This window comes from Ambystoma mexicanum, chromosome 9, assembly GCF_040938575.1.
Source record: "Ambystoma mexicanum isolate Mex_15411 chromosome 9, UKY_AmexF1_1, whole genome shotgun sequence".
In the NCBI taxonomy this organism is placed as follows: domain Eukaryota; kingdom Metazoa; phylum Chordata; class Amphibia; order Caudata; family Ambystomatidae; genus Ambystoma; species Ambystoma mexicanum.
Genome location: NC_090931.1, coordinates 1,280,282,832 through 1,280,308,886, shown reverse-complemented (window position 1 = coordinate 1,280,308,886; position 26,055 = coordinate 1,280,282,832). Strand labels below are relative to the sequence as shown.

The 26,055-nt window shown below is 48.3% G+C and overlaps 1 protein-coding gene across 1 annotated transcript in view; it reads right to left on the bottom strand.

Annotated features, from left to right (window-relative positions):
- ESYT3 (extended synaptotagmin 3) overlaps nucleotides 1–26,055 on the bottom strand; it is a 392,268-nt gene that overhangs the window by 174,989 nt on the left and 191,224 nt on the right. Inside the window, exon 4 of the mRNA XM_069616612.1 lies at nucleotides 21,051–21,127. Coding sequence (XP_069472713.1) covers nucleotides 21,051–21,127 — 77 coding nt within the window. The remainder of the gene's footprint in view (nucleotides 1–21,050; nucleotides 21,128–26,055) is intronic.

The window sequence follows — 26,055 nt, the reverse complement described above, 5'->3', positions numbered from 1 at the left end:
CTTGAGCAGAACCATCTCCGGTTCTGGAAGCAACTCAAGGCCTTTCTCTTTGCTTCTGCCTTCTCTCCCTCTCCCTTGCTGATCACCTGCCTGATCCATGCACTGCTTACCCTCTGAATTCATGCCCAGGTCCCTGCTGTCTAGTTACAATCCTGCACTGCCTCTTGGCTCCCCTGCACTTGTGGTCTGTATCTGTAACCCTCCAGTCCCCTCTCTTGCACTTATTCTCCACCCGTTGGCTGCACTTATGAGTACCCGCACTTGCCACCCGTTGGCTGCAGTCTTGTTTCTGCTTTGTTCCTGCACTTCTCCATCCTACCCCACCCTTTGCACTTCTCCCCTCCCCCGCTCTTGCACGATCTGAATGACAAGGCCTAGTATGATCAGTGTTTTGTCCTCCTTTGTTGTTTTCCCCTCCTTGCCGCGTCGCGCCTAGATACACTTGTGTACAGGCGCGTTATAAATGCCATATCATATCATTAAGGAGCACCCTGCCCTATTTGCGCATTAAAAACACATACACAGTGACAAATGATGTACAGTGGAGGCTGGTACATTTCTGAACTTGAGGCTTAAATGTTTGTGCCAATTATGCAGTATCAACAGAGCACAGTAAGGGAGACCAAACCAAACAAAACAAGGGTTACTTGAGGCGGGTTCTCACTCCCAAGAAAATGTTTAAAACATTGGGTTAAAATTATGCATTTTACAGCACTTTCTTTGCAAAATTGGGTAGAAATCCACACACTTTGCAATTGTTTTTGTATGGAAGCACATGGAAATCCCGATAGTTGCAAATCACAAACCATGCACAAAAACATTTTCCAATACATTTCATGCCACCTTTCCACACAACATATGCTAGTAGAAAAATATATTCATGCTTGTTGTTCTCATGTATGTCCATGCAGGCTGCATCAATATGTGCCATTACCACCATGTACGAACTCCCAGCCAGTAAAAATGCCATGCCACAGAAACTCCCATCCAGTAAAAATGCCATGCCACAGAAAGTATATTCAGGCTGACTGTGCACCATTAGTGTTATTACTGGCTAGATTGGCCTAAATTCAGTGTGGCCAATTTAGCCAATTGGTAGCTTTGCTTTAAACCTGATGCATAGTCCTGTGCATCAAAGGTAAAGCAAATAGAGCATTGGCAATGCTAACAGTTTGGGTTTTCGTGTAGGCATGGGAAAGGCACTTCTGTATTGGTATTAGCTGGCCGTTGATGGTGCCAGGTGCAAAACGGTTTGTGTACCTGAGCAGCTAATAGCAATACCTGGCAAATGCCTATTACTTATACACAAGCCAAAACTGTTGGCTTTGCCAATTCTCGTTTTTAACAGGACTTCAGCTAAAGACACTCAGGGTGCTTTTAAAACGAGTGGCCAAAGGCAGACCTGATCAAGACATTTTTATTACACCAGTTCCGTGTTTACAACTGCAATGAAGTCATTAACTTTCAGAAGACTCCTTTGAGAAAACACTTGCAGGCACACTGAGGGCAAAGTGTGATGGCAAGGCTTGTTTAAAGCTAGCTCAGAGTTCCAATGAGGAGGAGTTTTGGGTAGGGAGGGCAGGAACTGGGTGAGAATTGCCATAGGGATTAGCATGGCCATGAGAAGTCAATGTGTGGGCAAATAACTAAACAACATTTACAAGCTTGGTGTCCCTCCTCATATGCCATTTCTTCCTATCTGTACTCAATCCTGTCAGTGTGACGGACCTTCCCAGATCCAGGATCTGGCAAAACAATTACTCACCAGATTTCAGATACAGCTCCACAATCTGGGAAATCTATGTACACTATGTTTATTTTAGAATGCTGTGGTGTGTTTGTGCTTTAAACTATGTTGGGCAGGGATGTGAACCGTGGTCGCTAGGTTCCAAAGTGAGACACTTCTCCACAAGACTACTTGAGGGTTTGAGTGGAAGCCCTGTGAAATCACTTGTCAATGTTGCACTGTACTGGAAATATTGATGTGCATTTTTTAGCTTTAAAAGGGGTGCAGATTTTGAACTTTGGTGATGATAAATCCTCTGAGAGGAAGAGGCAAATGTTCATGGGGTGACTAAAATACCTGCCCTACACCCTCCTAATCCTCCCGTCGCTGGACTCTCTTTTACTACGGTAGGAGGGATGCCTCAGAAAAAAAGTTTATTTCCACCTCTTATTGGTGGCACACTGAATAACCCAAACAAAAAGAATGCTGTGCAGTGGCGCAACACCACTGAGCAGATCGTTAAGGAGCGGCATCAGTTTCAAACATGCAGAACACAAAAACATGCAATATCAACAGACTCACTTTGATAAAACCAAAGTCTTAATTTCTGGTCTCAGCTTTTAGATAGCCCACCTCTCCAGAGATTATCATAGCATTATGAAAGTAAACAGCCTCTGACTTGGGGTGAAAGGTACGACTAGTGGCCAAGGGGAAGGCGCAATAGCTATTTGTCTTCCTAGCTGGGCTCAGGGAACTGGGAGGGGGGGAAAAGGGAGCAGGGCTGTCTGAAGATTTGTCAGGGCTGGTGGGGGCCCATATCTTTTTGATGTTTGGGGCACCCCTTGCCTTGCTGATTGGAAAAATAATCCAAGGAACCTGTAGAGTGCTTAAATCAATCAAGTCAAAATAATGCAGCAAGGTGGTTAAAAGCTGCAGATTATCAGTAGGTTTCTGTGTCCTAAGACTGCCAATATGGGGGCAACTACTTGGGGGGCCATTTCAACTGTAAAAGCTGAAAGGGCCAGATGCCATCCCTCAGTGGGGAAACCGACAGCACAATGGGTTTATTGCCCCCATACACTCTCTGCTTTCAAAACTGTCATCCAGCCACTGCTGGGTTGACCAACAGAGCCGTGGCCAGATGGAACAGGACACAAACGTTCCAGGAAGAGGGACACTTCCCAAGATCGACCGGGCAAACAAGGTATGCGAAGAGGACCACTGGGTGGCTACCGTTAATGCTTCAAAACCTTGCAGTTCATGAATAGACCAAGTCACGCCACCAGTTAGTTATTATTTACAGGTTTATTCAGTTATGCTGAGGAGGGATTTTATGTGGTGACCTAACATGCACACATGCATCCAAGCATATGTGATGGTGCATTAAATAAAAGGAACAATGCCACGTATGGGCAGCTTCTTCCTCGATCACCATAATGGTGTGTGCATATGGATTTCAGGTGCCAACGATGCCACTACCCTGTTGGGTGCTGGAGATACCCCCATGAATATAACCCTACTAACGGACAGCTCACGCCGGGCCTTGGCAAGCACCATCGATGTGTGGTTGAGGGCCCAAAGTTTGTACAACTCTACCAAATGTGGAGAATGGAAGGCGTGCACAATCAAAAAACCTTTCAGTGGTGTTAGTCAAGTGTTTCCCTTTCAAAGCATGTCCTTATAAATCCACAATATTGTGGTCAACTGCGCCCGCTTTTGGAAAAGGGTACTGGAGGTTTGAGTTGCTACGTGTCATGTAAATGAATGGAAGACAGAGAGAGGGAAGTAGAGAGAAAGAAAACAAGTGGGAGAGCGAGAAAGTGGGGGGCGGGGGGAGAGGAAAAAGGAAGTGAAAAATTACACTCTTGAGGAACAGGGTGAAAAAGGGGGTGGGGAGCAAGGGGCAGACCAGCCTGTTTGCCATTGTCCACGGTGGCCTGCGCCTTTAAAGCATATCAAACATTCTGCGTATCAAAAAACACAGATTACTCGTTTTCTTGAAGACATTAGATTTGTAGTTCGAGTTAAATTACAGGCAATCAAATTTTGGCAAACAGTATCACCTTACATAAGACTAACAGCAGGGGCAGATCTCACCCTGTAATATTGGGGGTTATTATTGTGAGATTTCCAAACAAGCAATGGACTGTAGCCAACTAAAAAAGTAGAATGTCACGAGTTGTGAACCGGCACATTTTTTTATACTTGTGGATTTAATAACGATATCCTACGATTGCTGTACCTTCATACCTTCCATTAATTGCTGTAGATGGATCTCAATTAGTCATGCTTGAACCAGTTTGAGGTCAAGTCAAACCATTGGAATTCCGGCTGGCTTGAGGTTCGTGGAACTTCCCCTTTTCAGTCATTTATGGGCAAACAAATGAAGGAGTTCAAAGTACAGGGCCCGGCATCAGAAGGCAGGTTGCCATCCCACACAGCAACTTTGTTTTGGTTCTATTTCAAACCCAAGAACAGGTATAAGCTAGAATTAGAAAATCATGTTTTTCTATATGTAGCGAGTGAAGGCCCTCACTCACTGGAAAAATAATAGAATGTTTTATTTTTTTATTTCCAGCGGAAGCAGCACTCTTGCTAGAACCGTATGGGCGGTTGCTGGGGCTAGAACTACCCCTCTCCCCTCAATTTGCAGAAGCCGCCCATGCTAGAAATAAAAAAAGGTACTTCTTCAATTTCTAGCGTTGAATATTTTCTATTTTGAGCAATGGGGCCTACTGGTGCAAGAAGTAGTACTCTTCCATATCTAACCAGCAATCAGCAGTGGTACAAACTTGTGGGGCAGAAAAAGCCCCATCCGACACCCCCCCACTCCCCCCCCCCCCCAACAGCCACGAGGCACTAATTATACTGATTAATTTCTACCCAATGCTGTAGTGAGACAATGACTTAAACAGAAAGTGTCAGCTCACACTGTCAGATGGCTTCTCTGCATCCGGTGATAAGGCCATAGTCAGCCAGTCCCTGTCGTTCGAGATAGCCTAGAGGTCCAGCCGGATACTGGTATTGCCTGTCCCTTTTATAAGCCTACCTGGTCCTCCTTATCCAGGAGCTGCGTCACAGTCGCTAGTCTGTTAGAAATCAGTTTTACATAAATCTTAGCATCCACATTGGAGAAACTGGACAGTAGTTTGAGCAATCCGTTGCTGCTCTCCTTTCCATGTGGATTACCGTTACCAACGTTCGTCTCTGGGTGGACGTCATTTCCCCTTCTTAAGCGCTTTCATATCAACTGCCTCTAGGAGCAGCTTTAGGCCCAACCAGACCTCTTGATTTCCAAATTGGGCACGTCTCAAAGAGCGGCTTCTACTTATTCTTAAAGGGTGCCTCAAGTTCTGGAGATCTTTCCTCATCCGGTTTCGTCAGAGGCACTGCTCTTTCAAGGTCTTTTTTTGAGTAGTGATCATGGAAGTAGACTATAAACTCTTCACAAAACGTGTCAGAACCCCTGTCGGCCTTCCAAGTGTTACAATCAGGTTCTTTGCACCTGGTGGAGCCTTGAGTCGTCTTGAGTCAAGCAGTTTGGACGTTTTCTCCCTTTGCTCCCAGTAGTCAGGATTCATAGTTCTACAGTAAGCCTCCAGCCTCCCAGAGCAGTCTTCATTTATTTCCTCCTTCACCTTCAGGAGATTCGGGAGATTAGCCTTGCCCTGGTCATTTTAATAGGCACCCACGAGTCAACATATCCTTTTTCCTTTCCAGTTGCTTTTTCCGCCCCGTACACTTGAATACGGTTATCCCCTTCATAAAGGCCTTCAGTGAGTTCCCAAGATTCATTCATAGCCACAGATCCCTGTTGTACTTATGCGACCAATGAGCTAGGACAACATGGCGCTGGCGCGCAGCCATTTTGGACACTCACTTCGATCACTGCGATGAAAGCCTACATTTTCGTGGGCTCAGTAAGTAAACGTGCATTTCTGCAGCAGAGAGAATAGTAGTTGTATTGTCCGCTGAACGACGAGCCAGAAAGGGAATCGGAGCACTCTGCAGGTGCAGTGATAAAGGGTACTGGGAACGAACGCAAGGAAGGGAAGCAGGGTTTTTCCACTTCTAGCTGGGTTTTTTCACTCTGTGCTCCTTATGCTTGTGGTCTGCTCTTCGGCCGAGGGCAGTCATAACCAAAAAAAGGTGGGGAATCCCCCATAAAGATAAGAGGTAATCCTCTTGGAAAGGCAGTTAGTAAATAAAAGGCCTATAATGAGCCATTTTCTTTTCTAATAACTATTGGTTCAGTTGCGATTTCTTGCTCATCTGAGTCCGATAACTCGTTTCATTAGGGCCTAGGGGGGGGGGTGTAGGTTCGAGGTCCCTCCATGTGGCCAAGCAAAAGCAAAAACAATCCTAGTCATTGCTATGTATTCATCAGTGTCTTTCCATTAGGAGTCTGAACGCAACACTAACCAATAGTTACGGATTCATAGGTTATGTTATGCAAATACCAGCTGCAGCGCCTTGCGGTAGCTCAAAATTCTGTAGTTCGACTGATTTTTTCTTGACCTTGGAAGGGACTGGTTTCAGAATCCTGTAGGAGGCTTCACTGGTTGTCGATCCACTAGCGTATTAGGTTTAAGTTACTCTGTCTGGTTTTTAAATGTCTGCAGGGTTTGGCATCACCATATCTAGCTGCAAAGATTAAGATCTACAATCCTACAAGACCATGATGGTCTTCAAATCAAGCTCTTTTGGTGGTTTCACCCTCAACATTCATCCGTTGGGGAGAAAGAAGGATCTCAACAGCTGGCCCTCGGGCCTGAAACGAGCTGCTGGTCCACCTACAGAAGATTGAATCACTAGCCCTGTTCAGAAAACAGCTTACATCTGTATTTGAGTAAAATGTAACATGAATAGCTCCACTGTATACTATCCATTTATTGGTAAAATCTGCACCTAGAAGTGGCTTGCCGCTTGGTTCCTTTGGGATTTGCTCTATATTTATCTAAAAATCAAAATCAAATTTATAGCGCGCACCGATAATCACCCAAGGGCAGTCTCCAGGTGCTTACGTGACTGCAAGAAAGTGGACAGGGTTGGTTAGTGAAGGAAGAATAATAGGATAGGTTCAGAACCAGGAGAAACTGGCGTCTTGTGTGTTGGCTTGCAGATGGTAGGTTGCGTGCACTGGCTTGTATCCAAACGGGAAAGGCCAAATGCCTGGGATGTTTTTTCTGTGGCTGTTTGTTGTGTTAGGGTGTGTGTGTGTTTTATCTCTAGATTGCTAGTATTTAGTGTTGTGTGCACTGGCTTGTTGTATCCGTATGGGCAAGTTCCATTGCCTGGGATGTTTCTATACGACTGTTATGGTGGGGGGTGTATGTGTGTTTTATGTGCAGATTGGTAGGTGGTTAGGATGTGTGCACTGGCTTGTTTTCTTCGTATGGGTACGGTCCAGTGTCCTGGTTTGTTTTAAGTGTGTGTTGCTTGTGTTTTGGGTGTGTGTTTAGGGTATAGGTTGGCTGGCCCATTGGGCGTGTATAGGGTTTGGCTGGTGCATTTGAGGAAGTGGAAGAAGGGTGGTTAGTGCTTTGGCTGCTCGCTAAATTCTTCTGTGTGGCTAATCGACATTGTCCTATCTGTTTTGAGAAATTACTAATCTCCACAATCTTATCGAAGTGCGACACCTGGTTAATCTTCTCAATTCTATCTAAATGTGACACCTGGTTAAACTTCAAAATTCCCATCTGAATGGGACACGTGGCTAATCTTCACAATTATATCCGAGTGTGAGGCATAGTTAATCCTCACTATTCTATCTAGGTGTGACGCATGGTTAAATTTCACAATTCTGAGTGTCTATATGTAACCCCCGATAGGTCGGCCACTCTTTGTCAATGTTCAGAGCGGACATAGTGGGTGGGGACAATACACGAGTGCCGTCTTTAACCCTGTGCCGATTACTTAAGCCATGCACACAAACACGTATGCACAGCGCAAGTAATTGGTTTCAGGTTTATGGAAATGTAAACCTAACCATGATTGTGTTGGGGGGGCCTGCCGAGTAATTGAAAAGGCAGCTGGGCCCACGCAGAACTTCCTTTGCACTTTCGGCCATGCCACAACAGAGGCATCCTTTTGTGACCTACCTGTTGTGTAGCTGTTTGCACAAAAATCGCTTTTTATTCGTAATAAAAGGGCGCCATGGACGGCTGTGGAACGACTTGTAACCAGCGCAGGGAGGAAAAGTGTGGGGGCAGGGGTCAACAATTCTAGCTGAACCGTAGTCGCATGTAATGCAATTGGTTATTTATAGCGCTTAATACCCAGAGGTTCCAAATCGTGGACCCGGGGATCGAACTTGTGTTGCAACGCGTCGTCTTCCATGCCCATTGCTCCCGAGCCTCAGTGCTGAAGACCTAAAAGCATAACATAAGCAGTGGTCGAAGTAAGTGAGAGTGGTTGGGAGCGGTGCTCCCCTACTTTTTAAAATTACTTTTTACAGCTCCCATACTTTTATTTTAAAAAGAAATCGTTCCGGAATGGTTTCGTTTTAAAATAAAAGTGTAAGAAGGTGTTGAAACTTGCACTTTCAGTGCACTGCACTGCACTGCACTGAACGTTCCCTTAAACAGCAGGCGCCTGTTTTTGGGAGTTTGTATTGTGCGTGGGAGGGGCGGGGTGAAGGGGTTTGTGGGAGTGGGTGCAGGGCAGCAGGGAACATACTTCCACTACTTCTTTTCGTACACTTCGACCACTGAAGCTTTTCAAATAGATCAGTGAACATTTAACGAGGCATCAGCAACTTTATTTATTTGTAACAACGCGTCCATGTTGCATTCCTGACAAACAGAAAACGGCGGAAGGTCAAAATGTGACTTGGCACCAGCAGGTGTCTTCTTTCTAAAGCAGGAAGTGTCCAACTAAAGCGAGGGCCGCATCACTCCAGGCGGAGTCAGAAAGTAGCTCGGCGCGGCATGCAAGCTAAGGGTGGACTAGTGGCAGAACTGGACACACCACTACTAGCACCAGCCGGTGAGGGTGGGCGAACACATACAAGAACAGACCTGCCACCTGTGACACACCAATCCAAAACAGTGCTTTTCTTAGTTGTCAAATCTTTTACCTTTAAAAGTGAAACTCTAGTTTCTCATGACTTGTTTCCTTAGATGAGAAAATATGTTATGAAAGTCCAGCACTCTTTATAAACCTTTACTGTAGGAATATGAAATTCTAGTTCGCTGGACAGGTCAAAAGATGGCAGGAGTTTAAAAATAACTAAAAGACAGCCCAGCAACAATGCGCCTTTGTCATCACATGTATGCAAAACCATAACCCATCGTGGAGTCACCTGGCCCGGCATATGACACATGAGATTCAAACTGTAGCCTCGGGTGACAGGGGAGATCAGCGGTCATCGAACCAGCGCCGCTTGTGAAACATGCTTTAGGAAATACCTCCTCTCAGGGCAGGCGAGCATGGAGGATTTATGCTGTGGAAGAGGCCTGTTTATGCGTTTAGACTAGCAAACGGCATCAACGTTATGGAGATTTTAAAAGCGCAATGAAAACAGCCCTTCCACCTTCAATGGGCGATCGACCAGAGGTTTAAGTGGATCGCAGACAGCAGGCGCCAGGCCATTTTCAAGTCAGGCAGTGTGACTGACAGAAATGCCTGTCAGCCGCAGCTGTGACTGGCTGGCACTTCTGTCAATCAGTGTAACTTCCTCCTGTGACCCGGGTCACAAGAGGAAGTTACTGTCCTTTGTTTCCCCCTCCCTAGGTCACTGAGGCGTCTTTGACCCTCTGCGAACCGGGGGCTGGGTGCCTTATTTCTGTGTTTTTAAAAGATGGCTTGAAAAGTACACAATTCAAGCCATCTTTTATAAAGCTTTGCCGACAGACAGACGCCTCGGACTTTGTCTATCGTCAAAGCTTTATAAAAGATGGCTTGAATTGTGTACTTTTCAAGCCATCTTTTATAAACATAGAATGTTTAATAAAAGATGGCTTGAAAAGCATGCAAACCATAATATGGTATGTGTACTTTTCAAGCCATCTTGAAGTACACAAACCATACTAAGGCACGCAAACAAATATATAAATGTAAGCACTTACATACATATGTGCGTTCCTTGCTATGGTTTCTGTACTTTTCAAGCCATCTTTTACAAACCTAGAAATATGTAAAATTTCTAGGTTTATAAAATATGGCTTGCATAGTACATAAACCATAGTAAGGTACGCATACAAATATGTACATGCATTCATATATTTGTTTGCATACCTTACTATGGTTTGTGTACTTTTTTATGCCACACCCACCCCACAAGCCATGCCCCAAATGGCCCCCCCTCGATTTCATACCCCACTTAAAGCCTTGAGATAGACAATGTCATTATAGCCAATAAGAGACGCACAACAGTGCAAAAAAAATGAAAATGGGGACTGCACTCATAGAATAACCACTTCAAAACAGTATTAACGTTTTTTCAATAGTAAATCATATTTACCAGGTTACTCACCGTAGTCACCACCTTACTCCTAGTCCATAGTCCCCTTTCCTCCATACTTGTGGGGACATCTCTCCGTCCTGTGGGACGGGACCAGAGCACTTTGTAAAAAGCATCAACATTTTTTTGAAAAATGTGTCACTCCTCTCTTTCCTGCGCGGGGACCGGCACACGGCCGTAACCCCGCCCACCTTGGCTCCGCCCCGCGCATCGCCCATCAGTCCTTTTCTATCGCCAGGTCAAAGACCCATTACCAATAACAGAGGAACCTTATTAGAGGGGACGGCGGGCGGGCGCATGGAGGAAAGGGGACTATGGACTAGGAGTAAGGTGGTCACTACGGTGAGTAACCAGGTAATACTCCTACGTCCCGTCCCCTTTCCTCCATATTTGTTGGAGATTCCCAAGCACTCCTTATAGGAACTACGGGTGGATGGAAATACCCCTTACTGAAACAGGTTCTTCAGCACAGCCTGACCAAACTGAGCGTCAGCTCTTGAGCTCATGTTGAGACAGTAATGCTTACAGAAAGCAGATGGGGAGGCCCAAGTAGCTGCCCTAGCGATGGACTCCCAGGGGACATATTTCTGAAAAGCAACCTCGGCTGCCTTGCCCCGCACCAGGTGTACATGGATACCCTCAGGAGGTTTCAGCCCTTGGACGATGAAAGACTCCGTGATGCAGGCGGCGATCCACCTAGAAATAGTTGCCTTAGACGCCACTTTGCCCTGAGGGTTACCGAAGGTCACAAAAAGTTGAGAAGAACCCCTAAGCTCAGAAGTCCTGTCCAGGTAGAACTTAAGAGCTCTTCGGACATCAAGACAGTGTAGAACCCTTTCAGCCTCTGAGGTAGGGTTCGGAAAAAAGACCGGAAGGGAGATCGACTGATTCAGATGGAATTCGGTCACCACCTTCGGTAAAAAAGCCGGGTTTGTCCGAAGGACTACCTTGTCTTTGTGAAAGAACAAGAAAGGATGCTCCACCGACAATGCCTGGAGTTCACTCACTCTCCTTGCTGACGTAACGGCGACCAGAAAGGGCACTTTCCAAGACAAGTACTTGAGGTCTACCGTAGCCATTGGTTCAAAGGGTTTATGGCACAGCGCCGTCAGGACTACATTTAGATCCCATGGCGGGTGCGGATTACGAACCGGAGGGTAGAGGCGTGTCAAGCCAGAAAAATACCTCTTCACCACTGGGTTAGAGAATAAGAACAAAGGTCTGTAGAAAGGTAAGCGGAAACCGCTTAGAGATAAGTCCTGCATGATAGAACATGAACCCCTGACTCTGCTAGGGAGGACATGAAGGACAGCACCGTGTCAATCGTGGCCACCCTCGGATCCAACTTCTTCTCCAAACACCAATGACAGAACCTGAGCCATTTACTCCTGTATTGAGATCTGGTCGAGGGTTTCCTGGCTGCCTGGATAATGCGCATGTTATCCGCAGACAAACTAAGATGCTCTAAAGACTTGAACTCAGGCACCATGCCGCCAAGCTGAACGATTCTGGGGAGGGGTGCCACATCTGTTGTTCCCCCTGGTGAAGAAGATCGGGAGTTACCGGTAACCTGATTGGCCAAAACACTGACAGGTGTTGAAGTTCTGAGAACCAAAACCTGTCCGGCCACCACAGGGCTATCAGTAGAAGGGAACAGTTCACAGAGTTCTTCAACTTCCAAATTGCACGGTGAACTAGAGGCAGAGGCGGGAAGGCGTAAGCTCTCATGTTGTGCCAAGGAATCTCGAGAGCATCCCCCAGAGAGGAGGCTCCAAGCCCCCCTCTGGAGGCATACTGAGGAAGTTTCTTGTTCACCGCCGTGGCGAAGAGGTCCACCTCCGGTGTGCCCCAACGCGAGAAAATCCATGATAGGACCTCCGCCTTCAACTCCCACTCGTAGCTGACCACTGTCTGCCGGCTGAGGGCATCCGCTGTGACATTCAGCTGGCCCGGGATGTGCACTGCAAGCAGCCAGACACCATGAAGCACGGCCTACTCCCAAATCTGGATGGACAGGTCCACGAGGGGGGGAGACTTTGTTCCCCCTTGCTTGTTTATGTAATACATTGAAACCACGTTGTCCGTTCTTATGCAGACCACCTTGTTGACAATGAGCGGTCTGAACGCCCTGAGCGCCAGAAAGATCGCCAGAAGCTCCAAATGATTTATGTGCAGGAGCTTGTCCTGAGGCGACCAGAGGCCCGAGACCTGAAGATCTAACGTCGCACCCCACCCCAGAAGGGAGGAGTCCGTTGTGATCGTCACCATGGGGGCTGGGTCCTGAAACCCCGCGCCCACCGACAGGTTGCTGAGAGATGACCACCAGTCCAGGTCCACTCATGGAATCCGGAATCATCATCCGCATGGAATCCGGATCCACTGCCTGACGCCATGAATTCCGAAGAGCCATCTGGGTCCGTCTCATTTTGAGACAAGGAAGAGGAAGAGCCAGTACACACGAGGCCATGAGGCGCAGAAGCCTCTGGAACCACCAGGCCGACATGCTCTCTGACTGCGCAAACATCTGACACGTGGCCAACAGATCCGCCATTCTGTCCCCGGTCAGATACACTCTGCAGTCGATCGTGTTCCAACGAAAACCCAGGAAGATCAGGTCCTGTGAGACCGTCATGGAGGATTTCCGCCAGTTCACCGACAGCCCAAGATGGCACAGGAGCTGAACGAGAGACTGGAGGTTGCCCGCTGCTGCCAACGGACAAGGGCTGCGTAAGAGCCAGTCGCCTAAACAAGGATACACATGGATAACCTGGAGACGAAGATAGGCCGCAATCACCGACATCATCTTCGCGAAGACACGCAGCGCCGAGCTGAGGCCAAAAGGAAGCACCCAAAACTGGAAGTGCTCCTCTCCCAAAGAGAAGCAGAGGTATCTCCTGTGTGGATTCCAAATCAGGATATGCACGTACGCATCCTGAAGATCCACCACGCTGAGCCAATCGCCCATCTGCAAAGAGAAGCGTATCTGGCCGGGCGTGACCTTGAATTTCTCTTGGGGCAGGAAAAGATTGAACTGGGAAAGGTCTAGGATGGTGCGCCGGCCAGCCTGGTTGGGTTTGGGCACCGTAAACAGCCGGGAGTAGAAGCCCTCCCCTCGCTCCCCAAGCGGAACGGTTTCCACAGCTCTGAGGTCCAGAAGTTTCTGAACCTTGGCCTTGAGGAAGGGTGAGCCCGAAAGCTGAAAAGGAGGGTTGAGGGGTGGGGTAGAGGGTAAAGGTAAGCAGAAGCCCGCTCGAGCGACTGACAAGACCCATCTGTCTTCTGTGATGGTCTGCCACGCCTCCCAATGAGACGCAATGCGTCCTCCCACCGGGGTCTCGTGCGAGCACGCAAAACCCTCATTTGGCAGGCTTATCGTTGGCGGTGCCACCTGAACCTGATGAGGCTGAGGAGTGGGAGAAAAACCGCGTACGCTGTTGTCTATGGCGGTTATTCCCCGCAGGAGTATCCACTCTGCAAAATTTGCGGTCGAGGAAGCGCCTAAAACCAGAGGAAGGTCGACTTTGCGACAACGGTCTCCTGGATTTGAAAGGAGCTTTAACCAGAACAGACAATGATTTAGCCGTCTGAGTGCTATCCTTGGTTTTGGTGAGCTCTACATCAGTAGAAGAATGAAAAAGCTCCTTACCATCGAATGGAAGGTCCAACACCTTGTCTTGCACTTCCTTAGAAAATTTAGTGGCATGCAGCTACGCCTGCCGTGAGTTATCAACCCCAAGCATCAGGCCCCGAGCCGAGGTGTCTACGTGATGAGCCGCAGCCTTCAGGAGATCCTGGGCCAAGACCCTGGCACCGGAAAGGCCTCCTTTGAAGTCTTCCAGCTTCTCGACCGGGATGTGCTCCTCAAACTCCGACAGACCTTTCCACATCCGCATGTTAGCTCCCGCCAATATCAATTCGGCGTTGGCCTGCCTGAGCTGCAAGGCCGAGATGGCGAAGATTTTCCTCCCGAGGGAGTCGAGGAGCTTGTACTCCTTTCCCAGAACCTGAGTAGCCGTCGTGGAAGAGGATGCTGCAGGCCTGAACTGCAAAGTGGCCGCAGCCACAACTGTGGAGGAGGGAGGCAAACAAGACGACAGGGCCACCTCTTCCAAAGAATGCAGCCTGTACCTCGCATCAATCTTTTTATTTACAAAATGTCCCGAGTGTGGCTTTTCCCAGACTCTTCGGACCTCGGCCAGAACGTCCTTCTGCAGGAACAGGCCGGTATGCTCCAAGGGAGACAGGGTGAATGCCCCAGAAAGCACGCCCTCCTGCGGAGCGGGTGCCTCGGGCACCAGAACATCTAAGAAACTCATCATGTCCAGTACCCGGTCATGAAAGGCTCTGATAGAGCGGGGAAGTTCCTGGTTGTCCTGATCGCCTTGAGGGTCATCTGACAGATCAGGATCCTGCTGAGCCGTGTCAGGCACTGCCTTGTCCACTGGGGACAATGGAGGCAAAGGCGGGAGAGCAGGGGGGGCACCACGGGCAAGGGAGGCGCCGGCAGAACCACCGGAGGAACAGGTGGAGCCAGCGGCGCCGGTGGACATATCTCCTTGAAAAGCCCTTTGAAATATTCCCTGATGGGGTCGGTGCGCTTAAGCGCTTGAAATTTACTGAAAAAGGCATCCTCAGGAGATTGTTTCGGGACCTGAGGAGGCCTCTCATGAGGTGGACAAATCCAGGGACGTAACGGGGAAGGGTGCCACACCGGCCCCTCCACCGACGTATCCACATAAATCAGAGGAGCCGACCCCACGGGCAACGAAACATTGTGCGGAAGAGGCATCCGGGCGTTCCAATCATAAACCGGCCGGTAAGGATGCGCACAAGGGACCTTAGGTTCACCCAAGAGACCGAGCCCTACACCAGAAGCCGATGGCGTAGTTGTAGGGGGTAGCACCTAAAATGGCCGCCGTGGTCGTGGCAGGAACGGGCGCATTTTGTCCTCATCTGAGGGGAGCTACGGCACGTGAGGAAGTGAGGCAGGGGTCCCCGTCGATGGATCAGGGGTCTTAATCTTAGCCTTAACATAAGGAACCTCGGCCGAGCCGGTACTATGAGGCCTGGAATGTTTTTGTGACATACCAACCGCCAACTGAGCCTTCAAAAGAAGGACCTCGGCACTGCCGGTAAAAGAAGAACCTTGCTTCTTTGCCCCCTCAACAGATCTGGTGTTACCACAAGAGCGGGAACGGTGCGCTTTCACCGACAAAGCCTTGACCGGCCTCTCAGAACTGTTGGTAGCTTTAGCCTCTGTACGAGGGACCTCGGACCCAGGCCAGGCACAGCCTTTTCTGCGCGGGCCTCAAACCTCTGTTCGGTAACTACAAGCCCAGCCAAGGCCTGAGGGCGCACCCCGGTTTTGTTTTTGAGGGAAGCCGACAGAGGCCTCAGAGCGAGCTCTGGTACCCCACGACTCAGTAGAACTGGGTCTACAAACAGCCCCCACAGGAGGGGCCTCTGAGCGTATTCCGGTGTTCACAGGCCCCTTACGGAGTCCCTCGGAGAAAACTCCAGTAGAATTATTAGGCCCAATGGGCACCTCAGGGCGAACCCCGGTAACTGAGCGATCAACGCCCCTCCCGGGCCGAGAGGTATCCCCCCAGTCGGGGTGCTCTGAAAAGTGAAGAACTTACCGGGCGTTTTTTCTTCTCGTCGATGAATGCCTGAAAATGCGAAGGAGGAGTTTGTCGGAACACCTCCTCTCACCGGTCCAACCGACGTTGAAGTGCCCGGACCGAAAGGGAGTCACCGTAAAAACAGGAGTCCCAACGGTGTTCCGGACCCAAACACTCTAAACAAAGAGGATGGGGATCCGCCCTCACGAAGCGACGGTGACACGATGAACAATCTGGAAAGTCTAATTTGAAAGACATAGACAGACTAGTAAACGAACGCCAGCAAGAGCCAGAGAGGAAAAAAGGGAAGAAAACCTCCCGAGGATGCAAGTGCGTCCGGCCCCGATCGAGCGGAGAAAAGGACTGGGAGATGCGTGGGGCGGAGCCAAGGTGGGCGGGGTTACGGCCGCGTGCCGGGCCCCGCGCAGGAAAGAGAGGAGGGACATATTTTTTTAAAAAATGTGGATGCTTTTTACAAAGTGCTCCGGTCCCATCCCACAGGACGGAGAGATGTCCCCACAAGTATGGAGGAAAGGGGACGGGACGTAGGAGTATTTCTTTTACGGGCGCAGGCTGGCAAAAGGATCTACTCCTAAAGCCAAACCATATACCATCGAAGAAATGTCTGGACTCAAGACGGAGCAAGGGAGGTTGGTTTACACATATTTTCCACAGGCCATTGGCCGCTGGCGTCTGTTTAGCGATCAGCTGGATTCGGTGTGGCACTGCAAAGCTTCACACTTTGGATCCACCAGATGACACCAGTTTATCAGTATAGATTAACTATCTGCATCCTCGCGAGCGGTCAGTCTTTGGTGGATAAAGCGATGTATAAAATTGCACTGCCCTATAAGAATGACAGTTTCCTGCATAGAACAAAAACGATCAAGCTATTCCGCTAATTTGCATAACCATGACGAACTGCTGTGTGCCTCTGATGGAGGAGAGCTTCCAGTGAGGACTACTAGGTGGCACTGTGTTGTGTGTCATACCGCAGAAGTATGCGGACTAACACTGCCCAGACCCCCACCGCACACTCAACAAGGTGGACCAACCATTAAATTATTCAAAAATATAAATTAACAAGTCACTCAAACACAATTAAGCACTGCTAAAGTAGAAAAAAGACAAGGTTATTTAATACAGTCCAAACACATCAATTGCTGAATAGCTATATTCATGTACAATCTCCAAGTTAGATTTCACTGGAGTTGTTCAAGACGATGCGGATAGGTAATCTATACCACCAATCATGTCACTCTTATGATATATATGATATGATACAGCATTTATAACGCGCCTATACACAAGTGTTTGAAGGTGAGACGAGGCAAGGGAGGGGGGAACAGAGGGAAGACAGACAACGATCCTACTAAGCCAAATGTCATTCAGATCGCGCAAGTGCATGGGACGGGGAAGGGGAAGTGCAGGGGGGAGGGGGACAGTGCACTACATGGGATGATTGAATAAATAACAAAATAAAGTATGGCCAACAGGTGGCAAGTGCAAGGGAGAATGGTAAGTCCAGGCATCAGGTGTCAAGTGCTAGTGGTAGGACTGTAGGGATACAGAGAACAGTCCCCAAGTATGGGGGATTCCAGGAGAGTAGTGCAAGTGTGCGACTGGCGGTGGGGGAGGGGGATGACCAGGGCCCGAGATCAGAGAGTGGTCAGGTAAACCAGTGCAGTTTCAGTATAAGCCAGGAAATCAGCAGGGGAGAGGAGGAGAACAAGCAGAAGCAAAGAGAAAGGTTTTGAGGTGCTTTCAGAACCGGAGATGGTTCTCCTTAAATTTCAGGGGGGCAGGGAGGCTGTTCCAGAGGGAGGCTCCGGCCGAAGAAAGTGATCTACCACCAACTCGTTGCTTGGAGAAGCGACTGACCCTGAGGGAGTTGGATGAGTGAAGAGCTCGAGTAGGGAGATATTTAGGAAAAGAGAGTTGAAGGTATTGAGGCCCTTGGCCCCAGAAGGCCTTGTGGACGATGCAGAGGGTTTTGAACTTAATCCTCGCAGCCACTGGGAGCCAGTCCAGAGATTTCAGTCCTGGAGAGATACGATCCCTGGGCTTGAGGGAGAAGTCTCGCAGTCCGGTTCTGGATGAGCTGCAGAGGGCGGAGGGTAGAAGCAGGCAGATTTAGAAAGAGGCTGTTGCAATAGTCCAGCTTAGAGAGAACCAGAGCTCTGGAGACAGTGAGCTTCAGGGGGAAGGATAGGAAAGGTAGAATACCTCTGAGGAGGTGCAGCTGGTAGTGTGACTTCTTAGAGGCATCAGAGATGTGAGGCGAGAAGGAGAGTGTGGAGTCGAAGATGACCCTGAGGTTTTTAGCCTCACAGGTGGGAGCAGGGAGAGGGCCAAGAAATTATAAATTGCCTCTGTGATACAATTGGCATCACAGACCTGGCTCTGGACTGGTTGACGTCCTTCCTCTCCGACTGACCTCCCCCGGATCAACTAGGCACTTTTCTCTCTTCCATCACACTCTCCACCTGTGTTGTGCCACAGGGCTCTATCCTCTTGCCGTGGCTTGTCAACATCTACCTTGCCCTCCAACCCATTTGATCTCTGCCTTCTCTCCTAACTTCCAGTGTTATACGGAGGACACGCAGCTCTCCTTCAAGCTTCCCCCCACTGCCTCCTCTTCTTCCTCTCCCATTCCCGACTGTCTGTCCGCTATTCAGGCATGGTGCACTGCTAACAATCTCTGCCTTTATGCCAGTAAGACTGAGATCCTTCTCATTGGGACCCCAGCTCCCTCCTACTCTCTGGGCGCCCTCCATGGCCCCCTCCCCTCACCCTCCTGTGAGGCAAAAAACCTTGGTGTCATCTTTAACTCCTCTCTATCCATATTCTCCTCACATCACAGACCTTGCCAAGGAGGACCACTTTGAGATGCACCTCCTCAGAGGCGTTCTTCCTTTCCTCACCTTTCCCCAGAAACTCAATGTCTCAAGAGCGCTGGCCCTCTACAGGCTGGACTACTGCGACAGCATCTTCCTCAATCTGCCTAAATTCTTGCTTCGCCCCCTTCAACAAATCCAGACCAGGACTGCAAGACTTATCCTTGGCCTCAAGCCCAAGAACCGCTTCTCTCGGGCCCTAAAATCTCTCCACTGGCTCTCGGTTGCTGCAAGGATCAAGTTCAAAACTCTGCATCATCCACAAGGTTTTCTGGGGCCTGGGACCCCACTACATCCAACTCTCCCAAAATACCTCCCTGCTAGAGCCCTTCGGTCTTCTAGCTCAAACTCTCTGCCTATCAGATGCTTTTCCAAGCAGAAAGTGGGGGTAGATCCCTCTCCTCCACAGGGGCCTCTCTCTGGAATGGCCTCACTTCCCCTCTCAGACTTGAGCCAGAAGTTCTGAAAGCTTCTCAAGACCCTCCGTTTCTCTTCCTCCTTCCCTCTCCACATCCCCTGCTAATGTCCCCTGTGCATCTTTTTGACTGGCTGCCTGGTTCCTTCCGATTCCTACAGGGCACCAGGCCACCCTCGACCAGGCTGCCTCTGCACTTGGTCTCTCCTGACCACCCTGCCCCCTCAACTGCACTTGCCCTCCATGGCTTCCTCCCCCTGCACTTGCCTGGCTGGGCCTGCACCCCACAGATCCCTTCCAGCCCCGTCCCTCGCACTTAGCACATGGACCTTATTTTCAATGCACGCTTTGCATTCCCCTGGCACTTGTCCACCTGGCCTGCCTTTACCACTTAACCCATGGGCCCTTTTCCACCCTAACCGGCACTTCCTCTCTCCCCCGCACTTGTTACTGCAATTGCACAATTCGAATGACACAAGGCCTAGTAGGACCATTTTTGTTTTTCTTCATCCCTGTCCCGCCCTCTTCCTCCCTTGTCTTGTTGCACCTTGAAACACCTTTTGCTGTATAGGCGCATTATAAATACCCAATAAAATAGATCAAAAATAAATATACCGACAGCCTGGTGTCATCTGGCAGATCCAAAGTGCAGAGCTTTGCAGTTCCCAGGAATTGGCACATTCACGACTTTCCACACCAAATCAAGCTGATCTCTAAACAAACGCCAGCGGTCAATGGCCTGTCCCACTTAAATTCAGACATGCCTTCAGCAGAAATTAAGTCTAAAGTTAATGAGGCTCAGAAAAAATAAATTAACGCTATACGTCTAATTCTTTCCCAGAAGGAAGACCACAGCAGAAAGCGTTAAGCAAAGTATTGCATGCTTGTGGTCTTAAGCGAGTAGCTCAGTACACTCATTTGATTCATTGATTCTACAGCATCCGGAAATTAAGGGAAGGCCCTTCTAAAACAAGGACGAGAAGTGGGTGTGAAGACCTTAGAATGTTAAGTAAAAGGTGCCTGGGAGAGGAGGGTTGGATGACCAAGCCTCACGTCGAGGAACCTCAGAGCATTGTATTTGCAATCAAGCCCTAAGGCACTGGAAGACACACAACTACCTGACCTGTTCCTAGAAAGTCAGGAAGGTAGCTCAGCGACACAGGCAGCCAAAAGGATTAAATACCAGTAGGACTTTCATTGCCCTTCATCTCTCTGAGGTCAATCCACTGTACTTTGGATCTCTTTGGTCTCGTGCTCTTTGAAAATCAAAAGGTGAGGGGCAGCTGATTGCATGTGGAGCAATAGTGAACTTTCCCAGAGTCCAAAAAGATATAGACCTGCTCGCTGTGAGGACAAAGAGACCCAGGGTCCAATCAGTAATCGTCTAACGTCACAATAGAAATGTGTATAATCAGTCCATAGAGTTTCACGTTTCAATAATTTCATTAAACCTCTGTACCTGATTTAATCCAAACAAACCAATTCTAGCACCACCATCTCAACCTACTCTGAAAGGGTTTGCAGTTTATCAAAATCCCTATACGCAAGAAGTACAATAGGGTTAATCTTTGTGGCTTATACTTACCCATGCACTCTTATTCTGCCAGTTTACGAACAAGAAGAGAGTTTAAAAGAGAAACCCTTGGAGCTAGAAGATACGAATGGAATCTCTCTGAACTGAGAAATTAATACATGGTGTTATGGCCAAATATGACCTTCCGGCGCGCAGATAAAATTAAAAGTTTCCAGATGTCTCGTATCGAAAGTTCAGACTAACTTTTGTTCATTCTTAAATAAGAATTAAATAAAAAAAAGATAAATGCTACTGGTATCTACAGTGTCTAGTGTGCATGACATGCTCAGAGGAAGGGTTTATATAAATAGTGTAGTATCATTCTACTCTGTCTAGAGATCTGGTTACCCTTACCATAGCTGCACATCCAGCATCACTTCCCTCTTATCGACTTCTTTTGTGTAAGCTTTAATACCATTCACTTTCGGACACTAAAAAGAAAAGAAAAACAATCTCTATTTAGAGAAACTCAGGCATTTGAAAAACACAAAAAGTAGAACAGTAAATGGCATTATATTAACATGCCATGTACTCAAAATAAACAACTTAACATAACCATTAATCATAGTGAGCATTACATCAGGCATTACGGTACATTAGGAATCAATTTGGCACGTATCATATTGTGGATTATGTACATTAATGTAAGAGGAGCCTTCCCAAATAACGCTCATGATAAGGTGGCAATATCCAATATGGATACAGTCTGCCCTCAAAGAGTATGGTGGCTAAGTCTGAAGGAATCGTGAGTAGCCCACTAAGCATGATTTCCTGCTCTATCAAGACCCCTCCCACGTCACCCCCATTCCCCCGTTCTAAGCACACTTCCTGCTCCAAAGCGACCCAGGCACACCTATCCAGAACCCAAACACAGAGCGCATTGAGTGGGTAGGGGTGTTGGATATGCATCCAGGTTGAATGAATGTTCTGTGCAATTTGTCCCGCTTAGAATTGGGACGGGGACCCCAGTATGCACCTTTCAGGAATTTTGACTGCCCTTTGGCTGACTCCAAAACCCCAATCACTGCAAATAAGAAAGCTGCAACCTTTGAACGCGGCCATTTAAGATGGGAGGCTGCGGGCCCTGCCCCCTGACATTTCAGGCAGAGTGCTGATGGTAAAGGGTCCATTTTGTTTCTCAGCACTGGGGTCGTGCATTTTCTGTGCAGAGTTTTCCATTGCAGCCGTCTTTGAACATCCCTACATCAGCTTTGCACCCTTCCCTAATGTGCAGTTCTCCCTTTAGCAGCGTTCATAGCTCCATATCGCCAGCGGCAAGCGGCCAGATCAGAAAATGGATTAAAGAGGACCAATATTTCTGGTTCAGCTGAGAACCCGGGAATTCCCGGGTCTCTTTGGCAAAGAAAGGACACTTGGGGAATGTAAACCTTAATAGCTCATCTTGGTGAATATAGGAAACCCATCGCACAACTCTTCCATTGAATGGCAACCGCCCAGGGACCAAGACTTCAAATCCACATTCCCTGGCAATTCAGCAAACATTTTGGGTAGTTCCTGACATAAGGGAGTGGAAAATCCCACACGTATTAACAGGAGTTTGATAATGAACAATAACCTGCCCCAATACTTCCAAATCAGAGGTCTATGTAGAAAGTTCACAAGTAAAGTACTGGTCTCTGACTTGAGGGCTGCCTGCAGTTTGCAAGTTTGAATCCTGCAACAGGGCCAACTCAGCATTTTATCCTTCCAACTTGATTAAGCAAGTACCATTCAAATGGGCTGATAAGAACAGAGGCTATTACAGTGCTTAGAAGCTGGAGAAGTTGGCATAAAGCTAGGTGGACTAGGTGTGCTTAGTACGCTAAAAAACAAATGAGTCAGGAAACTTGTAATTGGTGGAAAATTCAGCAGTAAAAACAATGCTAGTAGTCTGGAAAGAGTAGGGGGTTCATCAAGAATGAATAAAATGACAATTCAATATGGTATGGGGCACCATGAAAGCTTGGCCAAGAAGGAGGAGGGAGACATGCGTGTACCAGGAAAAGGAACATAGTAAAAAAGAAACGGATGGATGGATTTGGTGGCCAGCGAAAGGGCATGCATTTTGAGAGCTAGAAAAGCTGCTGTGTAATGGGGAAGCAGTAGTAGGGGAACAGTACATGCCATGAGACTAATAATGAGGTGGATCTGGGGGTCAGAAAGCAAAGGGGACTGGGCATGACCTTACTAGAGGAAAGTTGGGCTGATCTAGGACAGCTGCAAGAGTGGTAGGCATGGGCGTAATTTTAGGAGGGGGCGGGGGTGTTTGTCCCCCCCCAACTTTCATGGCACACCAGTTTGTCCCCATGCATTTGATGGGGCACACCTTTTCTTCAGATGTCATGTCCCCCCCAAAATTCTCAGCAAAGTTACTCCACTGGTGGTAGGCGACATCAAGGATTATGGGAGGAGACTAAATGGAGTGAGGTTGGGTATACAGGCAAGGGGAATTCGGTATGGGGGCAACAGTGAATGTGAATTGGGCAAAAAGGGAAGGGAGAATGTACAAATTGAATTCTGGGGTAAAAAAAGAGTGCAAATCAGACTGCACTAAGGGAGAAACTGAAGATGAAAGGGAAGGAAACATACCAATAGGTCAACAGCAACAGGAGATTAGAATGTGGGTTGGAGGGGCGTGGCCAACAAGAGTCGGCACGGGCATAGGTGGGGAAGGAGAAACAATCCAGGCAATCAGTGGATGGCGGTAACAGTAGAGGAGAGCTGGAGGCCACAAAGCAATTAGTCATGGTGGTGCACAGCAAGAGGAGGAACACCAGGAGGGGAATGGGTGTGTGAAACGGGACATAGGGGCATTGTAAATGATCCAAACAACTAGGAATCAGAGGATGGTAGAAGGGTCTCAAAGGGATGTGGTGGAATAGACTGATGAGGTAAACCCAGGGGATTGGAAAGGCACACGACGATTGAACAGTAACAAGCAACAAATGATTACAAGGGGAAAATACCAGAAATGGGGAGTGGAGAGGAGGGTCCGCGGCATTAAGTAATTAGGAGAGGCACACATTGCTGGCATCTTAAACATTTGCCCTTTTATGCACAATTTAGCCCTTTTTAAATGCTGCAACATTTTTCCCCTAATTCGGTTTGATTTTGCTAAATGGGTTTAAGAAGTGATGTGGTGCCAAGTTAATTTTTTGATGCTCGTTTCAGATCAGGTCTCAAAAAGGTACACAAAATTGACCAAAATTTGTTCTCGTAACCCATTTATGCCCACTCATTTTTCTGAACATAGCTAGAATCCTGTTATTCCTTTTTCGGGGGTCCGTGTGAGTCATTGCACAGCTAACCTGCACTTCCCAGGAACACTCTTCCTCCAAATGCAATCAAAAAAGAAAACTACACTGGCAGGCGTTGGCATAAGCTCCAGCAACCAGGGGGGAAGTGCAAGGGCCAGTCCAGGATTCTAAGGCGGTCTGAAACCAATGGCAGGCTGCAGACATCGCGAGCACCAGGCACGTTCATGGATTGGAGGTATAAGAGGGGAAAGCATCAGCACGGTTTACTTACAAGATTAGGCCATAAAAAAGGTACATGAAAATGTCTAGCGATCTCATAATGTGCCCTCGCCACTAGTCATTGACTAGTGACAATTAACCAGCTTACTCACCGTAGTGACCACCTTACTCCTAGTCCATAGTCCCCTTTCCTCCATACTTACGGGACATCCCTCCGTCCTGTGGGACGGGACCGGAACGCTTTGTAAAAGCATCCAAAAATGTTCAAACATTTATTTTCGTCCTTCCTCTTTCTACGCGGGGCCCGGCACACGGCAATAACCCCGCCCATCTGCCCTCCGCCCCGAGCATCACCCATCAGTCCTTTTCTATTGCCAGGTCAGAGACCTTTTAGCAATAACAGAGGAATCTTATCAGAGGGGACGGCGGACGGGCGTATGGAGGAAAGGGGACTATGGACTAGGAGTAAGGTGGTCACTACAGTGAGTAACCTGGTTATACTCCTACGCCCCGTCCCCTTTCCTCCATACTTATGGGAGATTCCCAAGCACTCCTTACAGCAACTATGGGTGGATGGGAAAAAAACCCTTACTGAAATAGGTTCTTCAGCACAGCCTGACCAAACTGGGCATCAGCTCTTGAACTCTGGTCTAGACAATAATGTTTACAAAAAGCTGATGGGGCGGCCCAAGTAGCTGCCTTTGCGATGGTCTCCCAGGGGACATTTATTAAAGGCAACTGCGGCTGCCTTGCCCCGCACCAGGTGTGCATGAATACCTTTAGGAGGCTTCAGCCCTTGAACGGTGTAAGACTCCGTAATGCAGGCCGCGATCCATCGGGATTTGGTCGCCTTAGAGGCCTGCTTACCTTGCGGATTGCCAAAGGTGACGAACAGTTAAGAGCTCCTAAAATCGGAAGTTCTGTCAAGATAGAACTTAAGAGCCCTTCTAACATCCAGACAGTGTAGAACCCTTTCCGCCTCTGATGCGGGATTCTGGAAAAAAACTGGCAAGGAAATAGACTGGTTTAGAAGGAACTCAGAAACCACGTTCGGCAAAAAAAGCGGCATTTGTCCGTAGGACCACCTTATCCTTGTGAAAAGCCAAGAAGGGATGTTCCATCAACAAAGCTTGGAGTTCACTCACGCGCCTTGCCGAAGTGATGGCCACCAAAAAGGACACCTTCCATGAGAGGTGCTTGAGGTCCACCATGGCCATTGGTTTGAAAGGCTTATGGCACAACGCCATCAGGAGCACATTTAGATCCCACGCCGGGTGCAGATTGCGAATCGGGGGATAAAGGCGCATCAAGCCCGCAAAATGTCTCTTAACCACTGGGTTAGACAGAGAGTAAGAACATTGGTCCGTAGATAGGTAGGCGGAAACCGCCGAAAGATAAGTTCTATATGACAGAACGTGAACTCCCGACTCTGCTAGATGGGATACAAAGGACAGTACCATGTCAATCGTAGCCCGCCTTGGGTCCACCTGTTTGTCTAAACACCAATGACAGAATCTAAGCCATTTGCTTTTGTACTGGGACCTAGTCAAAGGTTTCCTGGCTGCCTGGATAATGCGCATGTTATCCGCAGACAGACCAAGGGGCTCTAATGACCTGAACTCAGGCACCACTCCGCCAAGCTGAGTGATTGTGGGGAGGGGTGCCACAGTTGTTGTCCCCCTTGGTGAAGAAGATCGATGGTCACCGGTAACCTGATCGGAGGATACACTGACAGGTTTTGAAGTTCTGAGAACCAAAACCTGGCCGGCCACCACAGGGCAATGAGCAGAAGCGAACAGTTCACTGAGTTCTTCAATTTGCAAATCGTCTGATGAACTAGAGGCAGAGGCGGGAAAGCATAAGCCCTCATGTTGTCCCATGGA